General features: G+C 37.5%; 1 protein-coding gene across 5 annotated transcripts in view; it reads right to left on the bottom strand.

The window, feature by feature from the left end:
- The window catches only part of tns1b (tensin 1b), a 293,434-nt gene that overhangs the window by 195,268 nt on the left and 71,812 nt on the right, over positions 1–26,354 (bottom strand). Inside the window, exon 1 of one of the 5 annotated variants that reach the window (XM_067408601.1) lies at positions 21,925–22,139. The exons of the other annotated variants lie outside the window; for them this stretch is intronic. Coding sequence (XP_067264702.1) covers positions 21,925–22,005 — 81 coding nt within the window. The 5' untranslated portion in view covers positions 22,006–22,139. Of the gene's footprint in view, positions 1–21,924; positions 22,140–26,354 lie in introns of those variants that run through there. 5 annotated transcript variants of the gene reach the window in all.

The raw sequence follows: 26,354 nt of genomic DNA, 5'->3' as shown, positions 1-26,354 counted from the left end.
GGGGAGTTGCACCATATTTAAAGATTTTAACAAACAAACACATACATATACATATACATATACATATACATATATATATATATATATATATATATATATATATATATATATATATATATATATATATATATATATATATATATATATATATATATATATATATATATATATATATATATATAAATGCATAGAATTTCATTTCAGAAAATAATTCTGAATTCTGAAAATGTATTCAAGTGATTGTAAGAATTGCCTTTTTAATTCACTGTTGAAATGAATAAATAAAAAAATATAATTTGATCATTGACCCATATGAGACTATTTTATATACATAATTCGGTCAGCTTTTTTTGGTTGTGACCTAAACAAATTCTGCCTTACCAAATTTGTAAGTAAATGCTTAAATGTTTATACAATATTCACAATGTCTGAATTTGGTCACTCCTTTCCTTTCACACCTACCTGATATATCACTCTGTAGTATCCACTATATAGGGAACAGTGAATGGGTGAACAAGTATGCCATTTCAGACACAGTCAGTGTTTTATTTGCTCAGTAAAGCTCTCCAAAGCAAAACCTCCAAGTGGCCTTATTTCATTTTCCCTCTCCAATCATTTAGCCCATTAAACATTACTCATTCCCATATATCTGCCTCAATGTACTATGCTCAACACAGCGGCTTAGCATAAATCTCCCAAAACCCACACATACACTCACAGTCACCCTTAAAAATCACCTTATACAAATACACTCACCCTACAGTCTCCTCATAAATCCTTTAAACACACACACAAACACTTAAAATCCACCCTCTTGTGTTTACCTGATATATCAATCACTCCCTCGAACCATACAAACGCAAAAACACAAAACATCTTCACCTGTGAATGAACCCAAGGAGTTGGAAAAATGTACGAACATGTGAGAAATCCATGCAAAACATGCCAACACAAATGCTGGAGTTTGACCACATATCGGAAGAGCCCATCCCAATGTATCCCATTATATTGCAATGCCAGGATTAGATGTTTGGGTCTGACATTTTTGGCCATGCACTGGCATAAAGAGTCTACACCCATGGTTCTATGATATTCTAATGCCAAACATGGCTGGGGTGTTTGGGGTTGTTGCTATGTTCTGTTGTTTGTCCATTTTTTTATTTGCGGGTCAAAAACTATAAGGCCAATCGCTTAGAAATCAATATCATTCATTGTAGCACAAACAGTGCAGCACAAGGTAAGCTTGCATGGCAAACATGGCAAAACAGACTCATTTGTACAGTACAATACCAGTAGGTCTCCTGAACTCTGATTTTCTGGCTTAGACACTATGTTGGTCAAACTCAATTTCACGCCATTAGGTCATTTAGAAAATAATGAAAGATGTAAACAATAGTACTGTATACAATGACAGTGAGATGATTCTTGACATGTCCTGTCAAGAACCATACACAAAGCCTTTAATTTCTGGAACATGTAACCAAAACAGTGATTTTAAAATCTGGATCTTCTCCAGTGATTGTATTCCTTGTTCGCACCACATCTTGGAAAAGGGAGTTTTTGTAGAGAGTTGAAAGTATTTGGAATTGGGTGTAGAGATTTGTCTTCTCCATTAGTGCTTGAAGCTGAACGTGATTTCAACATGTTCCTGGATCAACATCTTTGTTGATCCTGGAACAACATTCCAATCAACCAATCAGATTTGAGGGACAAGTTTAAAGTTTATGTCAAGTTTAGGCTTAAAATAAGGGTTATGTGCTTCTACACCACTCTTATTCACTTTATATCATTTCCCTCTGATTTTAGAGGTGAGTTATGGGTAGGGTTAGGTTTAAGGTTAGGGATAGGATTAGCACTACATTTTCAGACAGGAATGTTGTTCTAGGATCCACAAAATGTTGATCCAGGAACATGTCTTACTTGGCAAAATCACGGTGACCGGTGTTTGACGCCTTCAAACTACCTTCCATCCCTGTTGGCACAACCTCAACAAAGCTTTCTGTCTGTCCAAGATCTATAATACCTGGAGAAAATCAGTCCACTGGCATTCCCATTCATCTCAACAGCATGGTGCAAGACCGCCTGGAAGAACACAATGGTGCAAGAAAACCTGGAAGTACACAACCTGCTTGCTGCCTTCCCCTCACCCTGAAACATCCCACTTTCTGTACCTGATGTTGGTTTGAGAGGGTCTGGCCTCTTTGGGACACCCACCCCCACCCATCCCACCACAATGTTTTCTTTCACAACGCTGCAATTCTTCTGCTCACAAAAACATTTCTCAGCAAGGGGGGTCTGACCTCTGACCTCGCCCCCCTCCCTTTCCTTCCACTCTTTTTGACCCCACATCCACACAAACACATCGAGAACGTCTCCCTCTCCTTGCCCTTTAAAGGGTTCGAAACCGAATTCTGAGCGCCGTAGGGGGTTTTTGCTCACCACAGGAGGAGCCCCCAGAGCATCCGAGGACAAGAGAAGCATTAAAAGAACACCACGGACTGATGCTGCATTGATTTGAGGAAGGCAAATGACTCGTTGAATTGAAAGTGTAAGAGAGAACCCAAGGGTCCGATCAAGTTCTGCTATAACATCAGCAGGAAACAGGTTATATTTGTCAAACAAAGCATTTTTGAGCGAAGTCTCTTAAGTGAAAAAAGCTAAAACATAAAACAACTGAGGTAAACTTCCTCCATAAAAATCAGGAAAGACTGTCAAACAAAATCATTCAAATTAAAGGTGCTGTAAATAGGGATGCACGATACTGAAGTTCTGGCCTATAAATACCTTCATGTTATGGCCGATAACCAATGAATACTTTTTTGCATAAATAAATGAATAATGACAATTAAAATAATAATACTGTAAGTGATTTTATATGGAAGCTTGTTTCTGTCAAGGAATTAAAAAAAAAAAGATAATTGGATAAAACAAGGATAATCTCACAATTACGAGTTTACATCTTGCAATTCCACCTACTGCTCCTCATCTATAAACAAAAATGACAGGGTGGTTGTCTTCCTTCACCCTTATTTCTCGGATTTTCCTGTCAAACCACTTAGAAAACTGGTCCTTTGAGGCATTTCTAAAACAAAACACAGATATGCAGGCACACATGGGATGTCGCCACAGAAAACTTTCTTGAAAGAAATCTAAAAAGTCAGAATTGCGAGATATAAACTCTATAAACTTTTGAGATATACACTTGCAATTGTGAGTTATATTATGAGGGGGGGAAAAAAAGACTGACTTTTTCTCAGAATTGCAAGTTTATATCTCACAACTCTAACTTTGTAGATTATGTGTTATAAAGTCAGAATTGCGAGATATAAACAATTCTGTGCAAAAAGGTCTGAATCACAATTAACTTTTTTTTTAAATGGATTTTGGCATCACAATATTATATTATACAGTATGAAATTAGATAAATGTAAAACTCTTCAAGGGTTAAAGGAACACTCCACTTTTTTAGAAAAAAGGCTCATTTTCCAACGCCTCTAGAGTTAAACAGTTGAGTTTTACCGTTTTCGAATCCATTCAGCCGATCTCCGGTTCTGGCGGTACCACTTTTAGCATAGCTTAGCATAGTTCATTGTATCTGATTAGACCGTTAGCATCGCGCTTTAAAATGACCAACGAGTTTTGATATTTTTCCTATTTAAAACTTGACTCTTCTGTAGTTAAATCGTGTACTAAGACCGACAGAAAATGAAAAGTTGTGATTTTCTAGGCTGATATGGCTAGGAACTATACTCTCATTCAGGCGTAATAATCAAGGATCTTTGCTGCCGTTCCATGGCTGCAGCAGTGCAATGATATTACGCAGCACCCGTGAGCCCCTGCTTGCACAGGGAACGTGCCTTGCAACCATGGAGACGTTTGTGAGAGACGCTGCGTAATATCATTGCACTGCTGCAGCCATGGAACGGCAGCAAAGTTCCTTGATTATTACGCCTGAGTGAGAGTATAGTTCCTAGCCATATCAGCCTAGAAAATCACAACTTTTCATTTTCTGTCGGTCTTAGTACACGATTTAACTACAGAAGAGTCAAGTTTTAAATAGGAAAAATATCAAAACTCTTTGGTCATTTTTAAGCGCGATGCTAATGGTCTAATCAGATTCAATGAACTATGCTAAGCTATGCTAAAAGTGGTACCGCCAGAACCGGAGATCGGCTGAATGGATTCGAAAACGGTAAAACTCAACTGTTTAACTCTAGGGGAGTTGGACAATGAGCCTATTTTCAAAAAAAGTGGAGTGTTCCTTTAAATCTTTGTCAAAGTCTATCACTATACCTTTAAATTCATGCTAGATCATGAGATAGTTTGAAAAAAAAAAAAAAAAAAAAAAAAAAAAAAATTAGCTGACAAATTACTTTTTAAAATAACTTAAAATTTAAATTAAAAACCATAACAAATGAACTAAATGAAAAATGAATTAAAAAATACAAATTAGTTATTGGCCGTTAACTGATTTGTTACCAATATATTGTCCATCCCTATCTGTAAGTGATTTTTATGGAATAGCACATGGAAAATATCCCTACATCACTGAAATACTGTTGGTGTCATGGGGTATCACACCTGTCTTTGTGACAGCAGGATGCTATTTTTTGACTAATCAGAAGACTTTGGGGAAAAAAGTGAAAAGTGAAAGTGACATGTGAAGGCCAAGTATGGTAACCCATACTCGAAATTTGTCCTCTGCATTTAACACATCCAATCTGGTGCACACACATTAGTGAGTAGTGAACACACATACACACACACACACTGCAAACTGTGGACACACACCCGAAGCATTCGTTACTCAGAATTTTGTTTATATCACACAACTCTGACTTTATAACATGCAATCTACAAAATTAGAATTGTGAGATATAAACTCACAATTTAGCTAAAAAGTCTGTCTTTTTTCCCCTCAGAATTGGACTTTATAACATGCAATTGTGACTTTATATCCCACCATTCTGAGAATTCAGAGGTACGAGATGTAAACTTGCAATTGTGAGAAAAATATAAGAATTTTGAGATAAAAAGCTGCAATTATCCTCTTTTTATTCCTTGACGGAAACAAGCTTCCATATAAAATCACTCACAGTATTACTATTTTAATTGCCATTATTTATTTATTTATTTATGCAAAACCCTCTGTTCCAACTGCAGAGACACATAAATGACTGATGATTGAGGGACAATTCACTTTCTTCCAAACATCCTGGGACAAATGGTTGCAATTGTTCAGCATTTCAAACGAACCCCACAAAACAGCGCTTGTAGCATAAAATCCCTTCCATCTGGACCTAATTAACCATTATCTGCCCTAATCCAAGCAATCTAAGGAATCAGCAATGCCTAAATGTTTATATTAGTAGCACTCAAGGCCAGATACTCATTTACTTATTTACTATGATGAGTGTGTTTATGTAGTGAAGGGATTTGCTCCCGGATCCCTTCGTCTACCCCGGCCAGTGCTGTAGCCCAGGATCAGTCTATCCCACTGGGGCTCCTCAGGAAGAGGAGATGTAGTGAGGATGACGGACGGAAACCAGTTCCAATCTCAGTACAGACAGATCTAGTCAAACCTCATCAGACAGCTGGCACAGTTCCACCGACCGTCTGAGATGACTCTACCTCGACCAAGACAAACCTTTACATTACACTACAGGGTTCCTGAAGGAAGACTCTCATTCATTTTCTCCAATGAAAAATATGTTTTTAGAGATAATGTATAAACCTTTCAAGACGGCATGTGTAATCTGCCCCATCATTTTAAATCACTTTCACACATGCTATGAGTTATCTGCACTGAAGTAAATAGGAAAGTCTCACCTTTCTAAATAATTATAATGATTCTATTTTGCTTAAATGTTTGGTTACACTTTATTTTTCGATGGTCCACTTTAGACATTTTACTAACTATAATTAACTTTGCAACTAAATGTCAACTAACTCTCATTTTAGTAGACTAGTAGACTGTTAGTAGGGTTAGGTGTTAGGGTTCGGGTTAATAGAAAAAGTTGACAGTTACAAAGTTAGTTGTTGGGGGAGTATCAAAAAAAGTGTTAGCAGATATTACGCAGACAGTCTACTAATGACTTCTAATGACTGGTAGTTGCCATGTTGTTGCAAAGTTACTTACAGTTAGTAGAATGTCTAAAATGGGCCATCAAAATAAAGTGTCACCAAATGTTCACACATGTTTGTGGGTGGTCTTCCTCTGTCAATCTGGTCCTGGGAACTTGAAGATCAGTGTCTGAGCTCTTCTTATGATCACTCTCTTCAGGACCCAGATTAAGTCATTTTTCCTGGGATCTGCTGAAGCCATTATTCCGGTTGGGATGTCACAGCTCAGAGCCCCCATCACTGCCGGAACTACACCGGCTTCACTTGGCTTGTCACATTCTTTCTAACTTGTCCTTCAGTCCGGGGTATTCATTAACGTTTTAATACTCTTTCTTCCTGATGTTACATTCACATACGAATAACATATCCACCTACTGCTCCTCATCTATAAACAAAAATGACAGGGTGGTTGTCTTCCTTCACCCTTATTTCTCGGATTTTCCTGTCAAACCACTTAGAAAACTGGTCCTTTGAGGCATTTCTAAAACAAAACACAGATATGCAGGCACACATGGGATGTCGCCACAGAAAACTTTCTTGAGAGCCACTAGAGGTCTACATCAAGGTCAACAATTATAATGACACGAGTCAGAGATTGGCACTCGAGTTAGAGACTCGGACTTGAGTCGCATTTTAACAGACTTCAGACTCGGACTCGGACTCGACCTGAAATGACTTCAGACTTGACTCGGCACAAAAGACTCTATATTCTATTATATTTTATTTAATATTTTAAAAACGACTCAAGTCTTTTACCCTTAACTACTGATATAATAAAGAATTTGTTGTGTTTAAATGGTTTTATAATATCTGCGTCACATATATTTCCTTACGTGTCGTGGTAGATTGGACTCTTGTCGTAGAATTTGATTACGTATGTCCGTGCGCATAAACCCCCGAAATGTCATAATAAGAGTCCCATGCAACATGACGGGAGCCACGGTGCCATAGGTTCTTTTGTTTGGGTTTATTATCACGTCAGATCAGCTAGATGCACAGAATGTGGGACAATTAAAGACACCGGAACAACATCATCAAATTTTATGAGACATCGCATCCACAAAGGTTAGTCACATAAACTCACACAGCTAGCTATTATACTGTGGTGTAGCTGCAAGGCTCTTTTGAATTGCCAGCCTGTTAAAATATGAACAAAACAAACCTAGACTTTAAACCTAGCACTACGTTTGATCAATCTTTTCATATTATTTGCAGCTTTTCTATTTCTTAATGTGTGTCCATAAGAGATAGATAGGAGATGTTAATCCATTTATTACTTAAAGCTCATATATTAACATGTATATATATTAACTGTATTGAAAATAACTACTCGTGTTGCCAGGACGACTGTTTTGTACAATGTAATGGATTATAAAGTAACAAACTGGATGTACATTATCCCTTACATCATATGACCTTAATTTCAAATAAAACAGATTATAGAAAGATAATTTTGTCTATATACTACAACTAGGATAAAAATAGCATTTGATTATGAGAAAAAACAATTACTGACTCGAGACTCAACTCGGACTCATGACAAAAGACTCCAGACTTGACTCAGACTCCAGATAAAAGACTTGTGAACATCTCTGACACGAGTTGAGATTACATTCATATATTCATGATTTTACACACACACACACACACACATATACATATCTATATATATCTTAGGCATTACAGTCCCAGTTGTCACTGGAGGTCTGCATCACCTAAAGCTCCTAAAAGTGGACTGATATCCCATCATTCACAAGCTGCACATGGCTGCCAAGCCATGAAAATGAGCTACTTATTTGTCACTTCTTACAATATCTCACAGACAAATAACTGCTTCCTGAACTCTGAGAATAGTCACTTAATCACAGTACAAGAGCTGCAGTTACACACGATGCCCTACATACACATTTACGGAACTCTACGTGGAGGCATCATGTGGAAGCTGGAAGTTCAAAGATTTAGTTAAAAAAAGAAGAGAAATATTCCGAAATGTTCTCTAGAAGTATAAAATATTTTTGACCACAGTGTTTTTTAAAAAAAAATTATATTTTAATTCAGCAGAAATGCATTAAACTGACAAAAAGCAACAGTAAAGAAATTTAAAATGTTACAAAAGATTTCCATTTCAAAATAAATGCTGTACTTTTGCGCACTGTATTAATCAAAGAATCCTGAAAAAAAAATGTATCATGGTTTTGACAAAAATATTAAGCAGAACAACTGTTTTCAACATTGATAATAAGAAGCATTTCTTGAGCAGCAAATCAGCATATTAGAATGATTTCTGAAGGATCATGTGACACTGAAGACTGGAGTAATTCAGTTTTGCATCACAGGAATAAATGACATTCAAATGGAAAAGTTATTTTAAAATGAAATAATTTTACACAATATTCATGTATTTTTCATCAAATAAATGCAGCCTTGGTAAGCATATATGTGGTGGGATATTTTGGCAAGCCAAAAAAAAAAAAGTGACATCTCTCTCCCCCTCTCTCTTTCTCTCTCTCTCTGAGGAGGGAAGGGTCAGAATGTGACCTCTTACTCGACTGTGTGATCATCACCTGCTTTTCATTTAGGGGAAATTTCTCTTCAGGCATTCCAATTTCTGTCTGTTGTTCTCTCATCCCTCGTCTAACCTAAAAGCATTTCAAAGACAAGGATCCGGAAGAGGAAATTACTCACTTAATTGGACATTAAGAGTGAAGTACCTTTAGAAATTCCTCAACCTGAAGCTGGTGTTCGCAGAGGCCCTGAGTGCTGTCAACAGACTGACTGCTGGTTGGCATGACATGTTGTTGCTAAAACACTTGGTCAATCCTCATCATGGACATTCGGACTGGTCACATGTTGCTGCTCATATCGATTCTTCATACTGTATAATAACTCAGGCTAAACTGTATGTGTGAGCACATGCAGACATGCAGGAAGACTGGGCAAAATCCCAAATATATTGTGAATATCTGATCATTTTGATGGTGATACCAAATTAAGCATTGTGTATTAAAATCATGCTCATGGTACAAGATGCAGAAACAAAATACAACGTAACAGAGAGAAATATATAGTCAAACAGCATAATATAATTATTATATATTTGTTATATAATTATTTTAGCTGTATCATTCAGTAGTAGAGGTCAGTAATAAGGTCACTTTATGTTTGACTATATAAATAAAGGTTAACGACTACTCAAACGAGAACTCAAATACTAGCAACTAGTAATTCTCAGTTTTCATCTTTAATGGTAAATGACAACCTGTTGTTCACAACACAACAGCTCATCTCATATTTGTTTTTCGTGCTTTGTAATTTTAGACTTACAGAGTTGTGAAGAAGTGAAAATAAAAGAGTTCTGAGCAAATTTTCACAAGACTAAACAGACATTATTAGATCAGAAACATGTATCCAATTCTATTACGCAATAAAAATGGTATTTTATGGCAAAAGCATGCTGAAGAATCGTATCTTTATCACAGCCATGTAAGGCAGCTAAGGAAACTTGAGATGCACATAAATCACCTTGTAAGACCACCAAATCTTGGCCTGAGCACGTGTTTTTTTCATGAGTAAATCAGAACCTGTTTATCAAAACCAAATAAAGTTCTGTTTCACAGGCCTCTGTGACATGTATCCTCATGAAAATAAATATCGCATATTGTGCAATTCAGAAAAATAAATGAGGGCTATTAGAAGTGAAATATTCTTCTACGTCTGTACAGAGTGAAACAGAGTTCACTGCCAGTTATTTACATCTCTCTGTAGAAAGTACAGCGTGCCACCCTGAATTGTGCCAATTACCATGATTCACACTGGGCTCAGAGGCATGATAAGGAAACTAATACCAGATCTCCGTCAGCAATGGGGCTGTAGACGCTCGACTATAAATCACAGAGACTTCGAGTCCACGGTTTCACATACTGTTCAAAACTCTCATAAGAGACTCATATGACCGCCAAACTTTCAAGCAATCATTCACCTTAAAATGAAAATTTACCCTCATGTCGTTCCAAACCCGTAGTTTTTATTGTGTTTGCTTTTTGTTTTACATGTTGAACTCAAAAAGAATATTTTAATGCAGCTCCAAAAAAAAAAAAAAAAAAAAAAAAAAAAAATCACATATATGAAGCCATCAAACCAGCAAAGGTTCAGATTATCAGTGAATAACAGATTAAATTTCAGTTCACACAAAGATTCATATGACTTCAGAATACTTTGAAAATAGTACAAGTTACATGGATTACATTTATTGTGCTTTTTTTGGGCATTTTTTGACATTTTGGAGCAAGAATTGTGTAACAATTATAGTAATAAAAAAAAATCTTCCATCAGAAACAATAACGCCAAATAGGTTGGATCAACATGTAGGTGAAAAAACACCAAGAGAAGTGGGTGAACTGTCCCTTTAAGTGCAATGTAGCACCTGGTGGGACAGAGACAGATGTCCTGAGATAGAAACGAGGTCACAAAATCTGAATCACATGAACCAATATAGGACAGGCCAATAAAGAGACAACACTTGGTCATTCTTCAGCAGCTAAAATAAGGTTCCTGGGACATAACCTGAACTGAGGGTCATATTCCTGATCCCGAATTGAAATAGAGTTGGTTATATGAAGTTAAAAATAAATAGAGTTGGTTATATTAAGTTAAATATAAACTGTCTGCCACAAGTTTTTGGCATATGGCTATGTTCAGCATGGAGTACTGTACAGAATAAAAAGTATTTTTAGAAAAACTACTTAGACTACTTTGATATACATTGTAAACAGTAATATGCTACACTGTTATTATCACATGACATGATGACTGGAGACCAGTTAGAATTACAATTTTGCAAAATGTTGTAGGTCATCCAGGACCTCTAAGCATACAGAAACTTTGCATACTGCAGAAATATATTGAGTGGATTAGTAGGTTATTCTAAACAAAGCCACTGTCTTTCTGGAAGAGTATATTTATTTACCTGAGCTGCTGGCAGACAGACAGTCGAATCAATTGAGAGATAACTGAATGAGAGTCATCAAGGTCTTGACAAGTGGGATTGTGCAAGGGTGCTAATTAACATGCAGACTGCAGTCAACTAATGGTTTTGTTTGGCTGCCTGCGAACAACGTCTACTTTGACCCAAACTTTAAACACTGTGGTTGTAGTTTAGGCCTGGAAGAGTTTGGGTTGTGTTGTCGACATTTCAAAAAGATATTGTTTTATGCTATGTGAAAGCAAATTAACTTTGCATGCACTTCCAAAGGATGAAGACTCTGGCTCGAATTTATACAGTATTGTCATGTTTGTATCACTGTACAGTGCTGAGGAAGCTTAAGGAGATGAATTTCAGATATGGTTATGGGTAGGGGTGTGACGAGACAGTTAGCTCACGAGAAATGAGTTTGAGTTCACAAGAACGAGACGAGATTTACACAGTATTTTTAAGAAATCCTCAATGATGAAATACATGACTAGAAAAATAGTCTGCAGGTGCATTTCAAATGTTTTAACTAATCATCTTGTAATGAATGTAATTTCAGTTCTACTTCCTGAGTGAAAACTAAAAGACAACAATACTCAAACACTGTAAAAGGTTTTGCCATAAACTGACTGGCTTCTCTCCTGTATGATTTCACATAAGTCTCTTCAGACCTTAGAACTGTACATGATTTATGAGCCTTACACCTTTTGACCTCCTAACTGAACTCCTTTCCACAATTGATCATAGAAATAAACACAGTATAAATACAAACGAATAACAGGTTTTTTTTAGTCTTATTATGTGCAAACAATAAGTGCAACCAAAGGACTCAATATTCAAAGTGCAAATATTTTTTTTTTTAAAGTATGATACAGAGCTAAGAGACTACACAACCCAGCTTAAGATAGTTTTCATATTGGGAGATATTTGCAAGAATCAGGGAGCCGCTCTCAAAATGCGGGGTATTAAAATTGCGTTCGAATGCGCGCTCGCATTTTACTTTCATGATCGCGCATACTCTGAATAGTGGTGCTGTGCACGCATTCTACAAGATATATTTATCAGACGCTTAGGCCTTGTTGTGCAACGAATCCTCCGCTATCGTCTTGTCAGTCATCTCGTCACTTACTCTCGTCATTTGATCAGTGAACTCTTGATTCCTGCTGCACTACGTACGGCTCTGCAGTTTGTGTTGGATGAGCTGGATGGAATTGAAGCAACTGTTATCCACATGAATTAAATGGTTTTTATTTTTATAAAAAGCAAAACGACAGTGGAGGCGTAATAAATGTGGCGGTGACATATTCTATCCTTCTATCCTAATTTCACCCTCATGCTCCATCATGGCAATTTCACAAGACTGTTTTCCACCTCAATCTGAGGTCACATTTTAATCTAGCAAGATCTCCTGATCTCCCTAGTAATGGGCATTTGGATCCCGCCACGCTCTGTAAGGGGTAGACTAATCACAACAGACTGGGCCATCTGACCAAAAGTAGTGGTAAGCAGGGGTTTAGAGAGAGATGAAATCCTTTATTAAAAATATTTCAGAAACTGTGAGAAATGTGGTGATGCTGCAATGTATATTATGAGAAAATTAAAGTGTTTTTGGACCGTGGATGCATGTAAACCTATTGTAGGAGACCTCCAAAACAAAATTAGCATAATAGGGGCACTTTAATTCAAAATCAGGCCATGGACTACACCAGTCTGAACTAAAGAAAAGAACAAATCATCGGTTATCGGTACAGGTATCATTCTCTCTCTCGTCTCTGTGAACAGCTCACCACTAAATACCTCATCATCTGCTCAACCACCTCTTCTGTCTCGAGGCCTCTGGTGTGATCCACTCATGCTGATGTGTGACTAACCACGGCACTTAGTCCTACGGTTCATTCAATGACAAGAGAAACACCATGCTGCTACAGTCAAGTACAATGATGAAGGATGGATGGAGAACTAGGGTATGCATTTTCAGATATGCAAACTCTTGTTTATTGAGTAAAGCAACAACAATAGTGTGCAAAGACAGGGCAAAAAGCATTTTGAAAATGAATACCACAAGCCCTACTCACTCCAAAGGGCTTGGAGTGAGTACTTGAAGTGAGCACTCTTATGGAGTATCTAATACATCCTATTTGAAGCCATCCATACTGCCACTTTATTTTGAATCGGAATGTGACCCACGCTGATATATTTATCTGTGGTGTACCTAGAATTTTATTTTTGGATGGGTCCCATCTTAAAATGAGGGGGCCACAATATACAGTATATACACCCTAACACTTACATACTGATTAGGTGGAAAATTAAAAAAAAACAAAAAAAACTGTGCGACGAGTAGCCTATATTCTGAGTTTTGATTGTTTTTTTTGTGACAAGCTCCACAAACTTCACGGAAAGGAAACTGAGCCGACGTCCTGTTAATTTTCTTTTTTTTTTTACAAAAGCACAAAGTTTTGTTTTTATTTTGAGTGTACACAAATAAAAATAGTCCTCTACACAAATAGGCCCTTACGAAGAGTTTTGAATGATGTCTTACTCTTATCTGTATGACAACAAATGGTGGAGTATTTTAAGTCGTTTCCGCTGTTATAATGAGACAAAATCATTGGGCATTGTGCCAATTTGTGTCGGGGAAGTCTCACTACTACATTCCAGGGATAATGGATAATGATAAAATATGTACTTTTTCTCCTTCTCGCTCATCTTTCTGTGATTTCTGGAAAAAGAGTAATATTGAACTTTGTGCATCCACTATTGTCACCGCATGTTAATGAACTCTTTAAGCACAAAGAAAATACAGCACACAATGCATTAATCAATAAGTTTGAAAACCGCTATTGCATTTAACTGTGCAGCATTGGTCAATCTATCAATTATAGTAATAAATAAACAATTCCTTAAGGTTTTTTTTTTTTTTTTTATATTAAGTAATCAAGAATCTGGGGGGGCATGTAAATGAGGGGTCCACATACAGGTGCTGGTCATATAATTAGATCATCATCAAAAAGTTGATTTATTTCACTAATTCCATTCAAAAAGTGAAACCTGTATATTATATTCATTCATTACACACAGACTGATATATTTCAAATGTTTGTTTCGTTTAATTTTGGTGATTATAACTGACAACTAAGGAAAATCCCAAATTCAGTATCTCAGAAAATTAGAATATTGTGAAAAGGTTCAATATTGAAGACACCTGGTGCCACACTCTAATCAGCTAATTAACTCAAAACACCTGCAAAGGCCTTTAAATGGTCTCTCAGTCTAGTTCTGTAGGCTACACAATCATGGGGAAGACTGCTGACTTGACAGTTGTCCAAAAGACGACCATTGACACCTTGCACAAGGAGGGCAAGACACAAAAGGTCATTGCAAAAGAGGCTGGCTGTTCACAGAGCTCTGTGTCCAAGCACATTAATAGAGAGGCGAAGGGAAGGAAAAGATGTGGTAGAAAAAAGTGTACAAGCAATGGGGATAACCGCACCCTGGAGAGGATTGTGAAACAAAACCCATTCAAAAATGTGGGGGAGATTCACAAAGAGTGGACTGCAGCTGGAGTCAGAGCTTCAAGAACCACTACGCACAGACGTATGCAAGACATGGGTTTCAGCTGTCGTATTCCTTTTGTCAAGCCACTCTTGAACAACAGACAGCGTCAGAAGTGTCTAAAGACAAAAAGGACTGGACTGCTGCTGAGTGGTCCAAAGTTATGTTCTCTAATGAAAGTCAATTTTGCATTTCCTTTGGAAATCAGGGTCCCAGAGTCTGGAGGAAGAGAGGAGAGGCACACAATCCACGTTTCTTGAGGTCCAGTGTAAAGTTTCCAGAGTCAGTGATGGTTTGGGGTGCCATGTCATCTGCTGGTGTTTTCTGAGTTCCAAGGTCAATGCAGCCGTATGCCAGGAAGTTTTAGAGCACATCATGCTTCCTGCTGCTGACCAACTTTATGGAGATGCTGATTTCATTTTCCAACATGACTTGGCACCTGCACACAGTGCCAAAGCTACCAGTACCTGGTTTAAGGACAATGGTATCCCTATTCTTAACTGGCCAGCAAACTCGCATGACCTTAACACCATAGAAAATCTATGGCGTATTATGAAGAGGAAGATGCGATATGCCAGACCCAACAATGCAGAAGAGCTGAAGGCCACTATCAGAGCAACCTGGGCTCTCATAACACCTGAGCAGTGCCACAGACTGATCGACTCCATGCCACGCCGCATTGCTGCAGTAATTCAGGCAAAAGGAGCCCCAACTAAGTATTGAATGCTGTACATGCTCATACTTTTCATGTTCATACTTTTCAGTTGGCCAAGATTTCTAAAAATCCTTTCTTTGTATTGGTCTTAAGTAATATTCAAATTTTCTGAGATACTGAATTTGAGATTTTCCTTAGTTGTCAGTTATAATCATCAAAAATAAAAGAAATAAACATTTGAAATATATTAGTCTGTGTGTAATGAATTAATATAATATACAAGTTTCACTTTTTGAATGGAATTAGTGAAATAAATCAACTTTTTGATGATATTCTAATTATAATGACCAGCACCTGTATATTTCAAAGTGATTTCAGAAAAAAATTGCTATAACGTGCTACCCATGATGTACTCAGATTTGGCAAAATTACTTACTGAGGGATCATTGAATGAAGAGATTCTCTCTCCTCTTTTATAGCATACAGTGTTTCTTCATTATGATGGTCTGAGTGGGCAGAGCAGTGAAAAATTTGATAATTTCCTTCAAAACCGCTGGACATTTGGTTCCACTTACAAAGACTAAGAAACAGCCCTGTTTATTTGAGATGCTCTGGTTGAGTATTGCTTATGAACTGCAAAATGAACTCACATCAAATAATGCCCCCTACTGAGACAAAACAAGAACGCCAATGAAGAATCATCAAGTAAAGTTTGACATGATGAAAACCACATGAGTCCCCCTCTAGAAATGCAGCCAAGACATTAATGAGTTTCTGATGAATTACAAAAACTGCCTAAGAGGCATTAGATGCATCCTGTGCCTTACTACAGCTCCTCAGCTAGCAAATGTGTACCTCTCAGATGACAAACCTACGGACCGTCCATTTACTGATAAAGCTTTGAACCAGGAGGGAGCAGGCCGTCAAATCTGTAAGGCTTTAGAACATGCAGTAAGATTTTTATCTCTGACAGATGCTAAAAAAGAAGAAGAATCAAAACTGGCAACTCAGCAAGACAGGGAGAAAGAGAGACATGGGAAAAATCAGAGAGGATGACAGAATAACGGGAGAAAGTGAGATATTAATAAGAAAACTAGGGGAGGTGATCAGGAGATATTTCAAAATCCAGCTCCATTGACAGCAGTGGATTAGTGAGCAGCTCTGCCCGGCCAAGTGAACACGGGTTGGAGTCAGACTCGCATCATAAATCAACAGAGAAGGTTAAACGGCTTTTAATGCACTCAGAGGGAAGGGGGACAAGTCTCTCCGGACTGTCATTTACAGATTATTTTTCCAAACGGTGCTCCAGTACAATGTCACACAAGGACTGTGCAATATAGCTACAAAGATATAGTGATATTCTTCAGCCTTCTGACAATTTGATATGCTTCTTAATATGTATGTGAAACAATTTAAATATTCTTAAACAACATTTTTATATTTAAGAATTTGCTCTGAAACGTCTTAGTAATGAGTGTCTGAATGGTGGTTCCACCTTAATCACCATTTTAAGATAATTCACAATGTTCAGAGCAAAACAGAGAAAAAAATCAAGTTAAAAATAAAGCATGCTTTCCAGACAGTTTGTCGCTTAATAAAGAGTGATTTATTATGGAGCCCCGCACATGCAACACGATCACATGAGAATGCGTATCAATAGTAGGAGTTTGCAATCTCGTAGAATATATACGCCAAAATGAGTTTTGGCGTGCTTATGGTACGCGGTTTTTCGCGTGCATATGATACGCACTTTATGGCGTGTATATGATACGCTCTTGGGTAGGATGGGGGTGGGGGAGTGGGGGTTTGTACGTATAGTACGCCATAAAGTGCGTATCATATGCACGCGAAAAACCGCGTACCATAAGCACGCCAAAATGAGTTTTGGCGTATATATTCTACGAGATTGCAAACTCGTACTATTGATACGCATTTTCGTGTGATCGGGCTCGCACATGAAATGCAAGAAAAACATTTAAATGGTGCGCACGACTTACTAATTTGTTCCCTCGATTTTCGAAATTGTGCGCAATGTTTACTAAAACGTGCACACGATTTACTATTTATTTACTATTTATTTACTGTGCTCATGATTTATAAATCGAGGGAACGAAATAGTAAATCGTGCGCATGTTTTAGTAAATCAAGGGAACAAATTAATAAATCGTGTGCACGATTTAGCCTACTATTTTTTTCCTGCATGTCATGTCCGGGGCTCCGTAATTCATAAATAAATAATATGCAAATATATAGAGAAATTAACATCTATATGTATTTACATCTATATGTATATAACATCTAAATATGTATTTACTAAAACATTTTAATATATAAAAAAATGACAGAGCCCTGCATTTTAGTGTGATAAATGAAACAAATTGTTGAATCAGAGTTTTGAATTGATTCCCTAAACTGATTCAATTGATTCAACTGAACCGATTCTACCAACAGCAGTTTTAATACTGAAGTTTGTGTTGCTTGATATCTCATCAAAATTCCCATAATTATGAGATGTAAACTCTGATATTCAGCATCTTCGAACATACTAAAGTCAAAACAGATCCATGTGCAACTTTTTGGCAACTTCCACATTTTCTTGCGAAATACTGAAGAACTGAGAAATAGTCTAAATAGCCTAAAGACAGTCTAATGATAGTCAGTGTTGCATAATTATGCTTTACCGGTAAAATAATCGCTAATACACACACATACACACACAGTATTCACTATATTGCTCAACTCTAATGCACAGAAAAACCCAGAAAACATGCACAACCTCTCGCAGACACGTGCCTAGAAGTACATGAAGAACTGTGGCTGATCCATTATGAAGGCAAACCAGATGTTCTAATTTTGAATTTGCCAAAATTATAGGGGCCCCTCACAGGCAGCTTTGATAGAAGGATGAAGAGCTTGTAGAGCATGAGGTCATTAAAGTGGAATTCAAAAGCCAACAATGAGAAGTGCAAGAGTAAATCATACACAGAGTGACTTCAAAGACCACAGGCTCATTAGTGTGAGAAAATCAAAGGTGACCTACTAGAGGCGACTGTAATGCACAGACAGGAATTAATATTTACCCAAATTTTTATTTTATAAATCAATATTTAATTTTTTAAATATTTATCTTGTGCTGGTGCACAGCCGAAGAATCTGCAAATCATTATTAATAAATAAAATAAAATAAAATAAAATAAAATAAAATAAAATAAAATAAAATAAAATAAAATAAAATAAAATAAAATAAAATAAAATAAAATAAAATAAAATAAAATAAAATAAAATAAAATAAAATAAAAACCTTCAGTGAGAATGTGCATAACTGTTGCAGATTGGGCACCGCACCACAGCCACATCCACACTTTACAGGGCAACTTGTTTGCTGTTGATTAATCTGGAGTGTTAATGGACAATGATCACTGCACTAAGCTCTTTGACCTCTCAGACAGCTGAAGATGTGTCAATATTTGCATTGGCTGAGTGGCAGAGAGCGTGTGTAAGCAACACCTTGTCTCAGAGGTCTTTACGCAAGAGCCGTACATTATATTTTCCTGAGTGCAAAATATTAAGGGTTCATTACCTAGACAAAAGCCCATGTTCATCCAACAGTTTTAAAATAATTAAAAATTCACAATTTTTATCTATTTTATAAACGTTCCTGTTCATATTTTGCCTGATTCATCTCAAGTCTTTCACTAACTTTCTCTGCCTCTGCAACAACTTTCCTTTTCAGCCTTCCATCGGACAAGCTGGTACCATTTTGGTAATGCCCACTTTTCACAATCCAATCAATTACCAATGGATAAAATCAAGTCCAGCCCAACATCTTTTTCTCACCAAATATCCAATTTCAGTTGGAAATACTTTACATTACGGAAGTAAAATGGGTTGCAAATGTCTCTTAGCATTGACTGTAATATCTTGGTAACACTTTAAGAATACATTTGTTTCATTAGTTAATGCATGCTAATTTTTTTACAAAAGTTATATAAATTAACATTATTATGAACAAAGTATGTTTTTAAATCAAATAAACTTGAATCAAAACTTTATTAATTTAGGTTAATATAATGAGTCAATTAATTAATTAATTAACTTTAAATTAACTAATAAACTCTGTAAAAATGTTCATTGTTATGTCATGTGTTAACATATTTAATCTTATTGTAAAGTGTTACCCATCTCTTTTGCTTGCTATCAAACCTTCCTCAATTTCAACATACTTTCAGAGAAATTTATGAACGAGAGACTGTCCAACCCGGCTGGTCCTAAAAGTCTCAGACAGGTCATTTATAATTCAGAGTTTGGAGGAAGTGCATTCTGAGCTTTTGGGTATTGGATGTTGTCCGTTCTTTTTCTGTTTTTTTTTTTTCCTCTGCTGACATCAGGACAGGCTTCTTTTCAGAGAAGTACATGTCTCTTTCCATTCACAATGTCATCTCTCCTCAGCAGGTAATCAAACTATGCCGAGTATAGAGTTTGGGCCCAGGGATTTCGTTTTGGATGCTGCTAGCAAATAAATCACAACTGCTTCATTCCGAACGGCTGTTTCCCGCATCTTCTCGCCGCATATGATGACATCTACAGCTGTAGACAGAGTCCTCGTCCCTGCAAAGCCCATTCCACCAGTGCCAGTGCAGCAGGACTGCACAATCACAGTCTGAAAGCAAGACTGAGAGGCTCCCACTATATTCAAAAAGTGCCTGAGCTTTAGGAGGATTTGGGATCCTTTTCCACTCCATTCACTAAAGTGGAATGCTAATTAAGAGACCGGAGAGGTCAGATTGTGTGAATGTCCAAAGAGAAATAGGAGGGGACACAACCACTGCCCAAGTGACAGTTAAAGGAATAGTTCACCCAAAAATTACAGGGTTGTCATCGTTTACTGACCAATCAGAATGTCCGAGCTGCACTTTTACATACAATGAAAGTAGATGGTAATTTATTCAATCAAGCTCCATATGAGAATTGGATGAGAAATATTTGAGTTTAAAGGGGGTCCTTGATTATGATTTCATTTTTAAATTTTAGTTGCTGTTTGAGCATAAACAACATCTGCAAAGTTACAATGCTCAAAGTTCAATGCAAAGGGAGATATTTTCTTTTACATAAATTGCTTTTTAAGGAAAACATCAAATGACTGGTAGGGACTACAACAAGCTTCTTCCCAGGTTAGTGACATCACAAACCCCAAAATTTACATTAACCCCGCCCCCGTGAACACGCAACAAAGGGGGTGAGGCCATGTTGGGCTGATTTAGAGAAGAGGAAGAGTTGTTGTAGTAGAGTGTTGTTGACATGCCGTCATTTTACACCGGACTACTTCACAAACGAGAGTCAATTCAACACTGGATTTGCACAAAACATTAAAATGACGGCACATGCTAGTGGATGAGTTGAATCAACTCCACAGCAACTACATAAATGTATCCACTAACCATTCAGAAACGTCCAGTTTCATTCTAAAAGTTGTAACTTCTTCCTGAGTTTCTCCATCAGTGTCGACTCCGGTTTGAACAATGTAAGGCTGAACACCGTTACTGACAATCCTCATTTTGGCTGCGTGAGATTCTCCAGCTTTGTTGTTGTTGAGCAACCGAAGCCCGAGCTGTTAAAGCTCCGCCCTCTTCTGGAAAGCAGCCGGGAGCAGCAGCTTATTTGCATTTAAAGGGACACACACAAAAACAGTGTGTTTTTGCTCACACCGAAATTGGGGCAAATTTGAAGCTATAATAAATGATCTGTGGGGTATTTTGAGCTGAAACTTCACAGACACATTCTGGGGACACCGGAGACTTATATTACATCTTGTAAACGGGGCATTATAGCTCCCCTTTAAAAAAAAATCTTTGAAGGAGAATAAATGGACTCTGATTTGCCTTGAGATTTGAATATGAACTTTTTCTCAACAAAATTTTCCAAAGCAAAATTACCCAATCTATGAATGAACAATCTCTGAGAATGAAAATGTTCCTCTGGAAACATTCACAACTGTGATCACCTTAACTGCTTCTTCTATACAACAAGGTTAAGTGATGAAGAGCAAAAACTAAATTTTGACGAAGTCACCTACTTCTCACTTTTTGAGATATAAACCCAATATGAAATTTTGATGAGAAATATTTGAGCTCATATTCAAATTTCAGGTTTTGGTATCTTGGTATCTTATTCCTCTCATCACTTTGCTCCATTTAATCTCACTCTTCTCTAAAACAGAGATCTTATCCATGTCTCAGAGTGAGGTAATCACTGAAGAATAAAATAATGACGTTTACAGTCACTTCTGGAGCTCAGCGGTGTGAATCCACTGTCATTGCATGGAAAAGAGCAGCCTGGACATTCTTCCACATCCATTCTGGCATGATTTGGAATTTCAAAGAGGTGAACAAATTATGACAAAATGTTCACTTTGTGGGCAAATCTTTCCTTAAAAACACAACAGAGCAACAGGCTAGTGAACGTCCAGAAAATGCATCCAGTGAAAGACACTTAAAATGTGACATGCACAATGAAACAAGCAGCCCTTTACTCCAGCACTGATCTAATTCATCGAATTATCCAGGAAAATTATCTCTCCCCCAATCCCACCTGCCCCAGTCAAGTGGGCTGACCCACGGCTCACCCAGAACATGCAGGACAGGCAGACCCAGGTGCGTGCGCGGCCAGCCAGTGCGGCTGGCAAGTTGAGAGACACGGAGGGCATCACGAGATCACGCTGACGGCTTCCTCTCCTCTGGATCCTGGACAGGACGCATAACTATTCCACACGCTGGTCCCACAACGCTCCACAGATCCATGACACACTGAGGAGAGCTGCATCAACTGCCGCTGCTGTCCTCCTCGCCACTCTCTTATTCCAGAAGCCCTCCCTCCGTGTCTCTCTCTCTCTCTCTCTCTCTCTCTCTCTCGCTCTTTTTGGGGTCATGTATAGCTCGGCTCCACAGGAGAGAGGGGGAGGTGACTGAGAGCCTCTTTATTTCTCCCCACTGCTCTCCTTGTTGGCTTTAGCCCCTCCTCTCTCCGTGTCTCTCTCTTCAGTCTTACTTTCATTCACATCTTCCACCCCCTGCTTTCCTCTCTAACCTCCCCCATGAGCAGATTTTCTCAAAGTGTGCTCGCTCCTTCTCACCTCAGACTCCTCTAGCTTATCCTGGAGTCAAATATACTCACAGGGAAGAAGGTTATCTGAAAGTCTCAATTGTTTCTCCTGGATTGAGTCACCTGTATTTCAAGATTTGTATCCTAAGGAAAAGACTCTGTAAGAGTTTCAGATAAGAGATCTCAACAACATTGCCAAGAGTCAAAAGACTGAGATTTGAATATGAAATAAGTTCTAAATAAAATTCTTTCAAATGCAAATTTTCTGAGCTGAGGAATCTTTGAGCATCAAAATAGGCCACTATGAATTAATGTCACAAATGAGAACTCTTTATTTCTCTTAAACAGAGATTAAAAAAGGAGGGAAAGTAAATGGACCTTAACTTTTGTTCTACAGATTTTCAGCAATCTCTCTTTGCAATGTGTCTCAAAAAACTCTTCCAAAGCCAAAATGTCAATTATCTTCTTTAATAATCTCAATTGTTTCTCCTAAATGGAGATTAAAAAGGAAAGTAAATGTTCTTGAGCATTTGTTTTGCAGAAATGCAGTAATCTCACTTTGAAATGTCTCCTTTACAAGAAAATGTCTCAAACTTTGCTCAGGACAAAGTCTGCAATCAAAAGTCACAGATCTCAATATTAAAGGTGCCCTAGAATTAAAAAAAAATTGAATTTACCTTAGCGTAGTTGAATAACAAGAGTTCAGTACATGGAAATGACATACAGTGAGTCTCAAACTTGTTTCCTCCTTCTTATATAAATCTCATTTGTTTTAAAAGACCTCCGAAGAACAAGCGAATCTCAACATAAAAGCGACTGTTACGTAACAGTCGGGATGTACGCCCCCAATATTTGCATGTGCCAGCCCATGTTCCCAACATTATGAAAGGCATGAGACAAGGGCAGCCAGTATTAACGTCTGGATGCACAGCTGAATCATCAGACTAGGTAAGCAAGCAAGGACAATAGTGAAAAATGGCAGATGGAGTGATAATAACTGACATGATTCATGATTACATGATATTTTTAGTGATATTTGTAAATTGTCTTTCTAAATGTTTCGTTAGCATGTTGCTAATGTACTGTTAAATGTGGTTAAAGTTACCATCATTTCTTACTGTATTCACGGAGACAAGAGCCATCGCTATTTTCATTATTAAACAACTGCAGTCTGTATAATTCATAAACACAACTTCATTCTTTATAAATCTCTCCAAAAGTGTGTAATGTTAGCTTTAAAAGGCCAATTCACACCGCACCGACAAACGCCAACAAACACCAAAGAACAAGTTGGCCGTTGGATTTAGAATTCTATGAGAAAAAACTGTCATGTTCACACAGCCCCAACAAACACCGACCAACGAGTGACGTCTGACTGGGAAAATTCTACACAACTACATATGTAACCATGTTAACAATATTGTCAGGTTAGTTTACTATATTAATAATATAGTATCATATATATTTTTTCATTGTATTAAAGTATTGAGGCAAAACAAAAATAGTAACATGAAATCCGAAGCACTGTAGCCATCGATCTGATCGTATATTGCACTGCGGTTGGTATACCGGTTTTTAAACTTTTTTTTAGCGCGACCCTTTTTATTAACGAGACCCATAAGCATATACAACCATGTAGCTAAACAAGTCAAAACGAATTATTAAAAAACGAAACTGAAGGTAAACCTGCTTTGCTCTCATGGTGGTTATAACGTTACCTCTCTCTTTCGGTGAAGTAGAGCAGTGCTCTTGCTGAATGGCACGGATTGCACTATGGACTATTGTACCTTTTGTATATATATTTTAACTGTATTTTATTTTTTATAACGAACAAGCTGCGATGTCACGTTTCCAGTACTTTGTTGTGTGTGTGTGAGGCGTGGGCGCAATCAAACAGCTGTCTTTGCAGGGGACTTCCCTCATCGTCATGGCAACGGTTCGTGAACAGGTCAGATTACGTCAGAGTTGGTTGCCGTCTGTTGGAAAACTGTTCACACCGCGCAGACATTCCACGACCCGACAAACGCCAATTAAACATGTTCAGTCGGGTGAAAACCAACTCCGACCAACACCAACAACGGCCAACAACGGCCAACAGGGGTATCACACCAAACCAACAAACTCCAACAGACGAGTTTGTTGGCGTTTGTTGGCCGTCGTCGGGGCGGTGTGAATTGGCCTTTAGACATGGAGTACTATCAAACTCGTTCAGAATCAAATATAAACACCCAAATAAATACTATACTCACATGACCCGAAGCATGCATGCAGCATACATGACGACCATCTTTTTAAGGTCCATTTGAGGGTTATATTAGCTGTGTGAACTTTGTAAATGCACTGTATTATCGTCGAGAGCTCGATGGGTGTGGAGCACGAGATTTAAAGGGCCAGCAGCCCCTGAATCGGTGCATAGTTAATGATGCCCCAAAATAGGCAGTTAAAAAATCTATGGGGTATTTTGAGCTGAAACTTCACAGACACATTCAGGGGACACCTTAGACTTATATTACATCTTGTAAAAAAAACATTCGATGGCACCTTTGACTCTAACATTTCTCATCAAATTCTTCCAAGACTATCCAATTAATTTTATAACTCAAAACTCTTAAAGAATACCAATAATTGTCTCATTTGTGTTCTGTAGGAGAAACATCTGATACAAAGTTAGTACTCCATTAAAGAGTTAGTTCACCCAAAAATGAAAATTATTTTATAATTTACTCACCCTCAAGCCATCCTAGGTGTACAGTATATGACTATCTTCTTTCTGACGAACACAATCTGAGTTGTATTAAAAAAAAATATCCTGGCTCTTCCAAGCTTTATAATGGTAGTGACTGGCACTCCTGATTTTGAAGTCCAAAAAAGTCCATCCATCCATCACAAAAGTAATCCATGTGGTTCCAGGGGGTTAAGAAAAATATCTTCTGAAGCGATGGGTTAAGAAAAATATCTATATTTATAACTAGCTTCCGGAAAACGGCCTAAGCAAGTTGACTCTTATGTCGAAATCCACCAGCATTTATCTTTAAAAAAATTCTCATTTTAGACATATAATTTGTGACCGGTGTTTTGTTTTGCTCTATCCTTTGCGCTTCCGTGTTCATCAATAATGTCATACATTACATCAGAGGTCACTCTTTCGCTCTAAGTCGATTTGCGTAGGCCGTCTGCTGGAAGCTAGTTGTTTTAGTTTATAAAGATTTAAATATGGATATCTTTCCAACAAAAACCCATCGCTTCACTTCAGATAGCCTTTATTATCTCCCTGGAGCTGTGTGGATATCTTTTAGGATGGATGGATGGATGGATGGATGGATGGATGGATGGATGGATGGACGGACGGACTTTTTTGGACTTCATAATCAGGAGTGACATTCACTACCATTATAAAGCTTGGAAGAGCCAGGATATTTTTTTTTAATATAACTCTGAGTTCATCCAAAAGAAGAAAGTCATATACATTAAGGATGGCTTGAGGGTGAGTAAATGATGTGATGAATTTCATTTTTGGGTGATAAAGCCCTTTAAGACTCTTGATTTATTAAAGAGAAATGCCTGAGAGAAATACTCTATTCATCTGGGAACCTAGGAAAGAAAAGTCACAAATAAGATTGTTGTAATATCTCAATCGCTTATCCTAGATTAAATGGAGAGCAAATGAATACTTTAGCTTCTCAGTTTGGCAATCCCACATGTCTCCTCTAGAGTTTCTGAAGAAATCTCAATAGTTTCTCAAACTGTGCTCAGAAATGACAAGATAAAGTCTGAAATCAAGTCACAGATTTCTCACCAGATTCTTCCAAGACTATCCACCTTAATTTTATAACTAAACTCTTAATGCACATCAACAATTGTTTTTTTGTTTGTTTTTTTAAATATGCCACATCAGAGACAAAGTTAATACTTAAATGAATCATCGCTGCAAACTCCATTAAGACTCCTGAGTTA

The sequence above is a fragment of the Chanodichthys erythropterus genome, chromosome 14 (genome assembly GCF_024489055.1).
Source record: "Chanodichthys erythropterus isolate Z2021 chromosome 14, ASM2448905v1, whole genome shotgun sequence".
Lineage (NCBI taxonomy): Eukaryota > Metazoa > Chordata > Actinopteri > Cypriniformes > Xenocyprididae > Chanodichthys > Chanodichthys erythropterus.
This window is presented reverse-complemented; position numbering and strand designations above follow the sequence as displayed.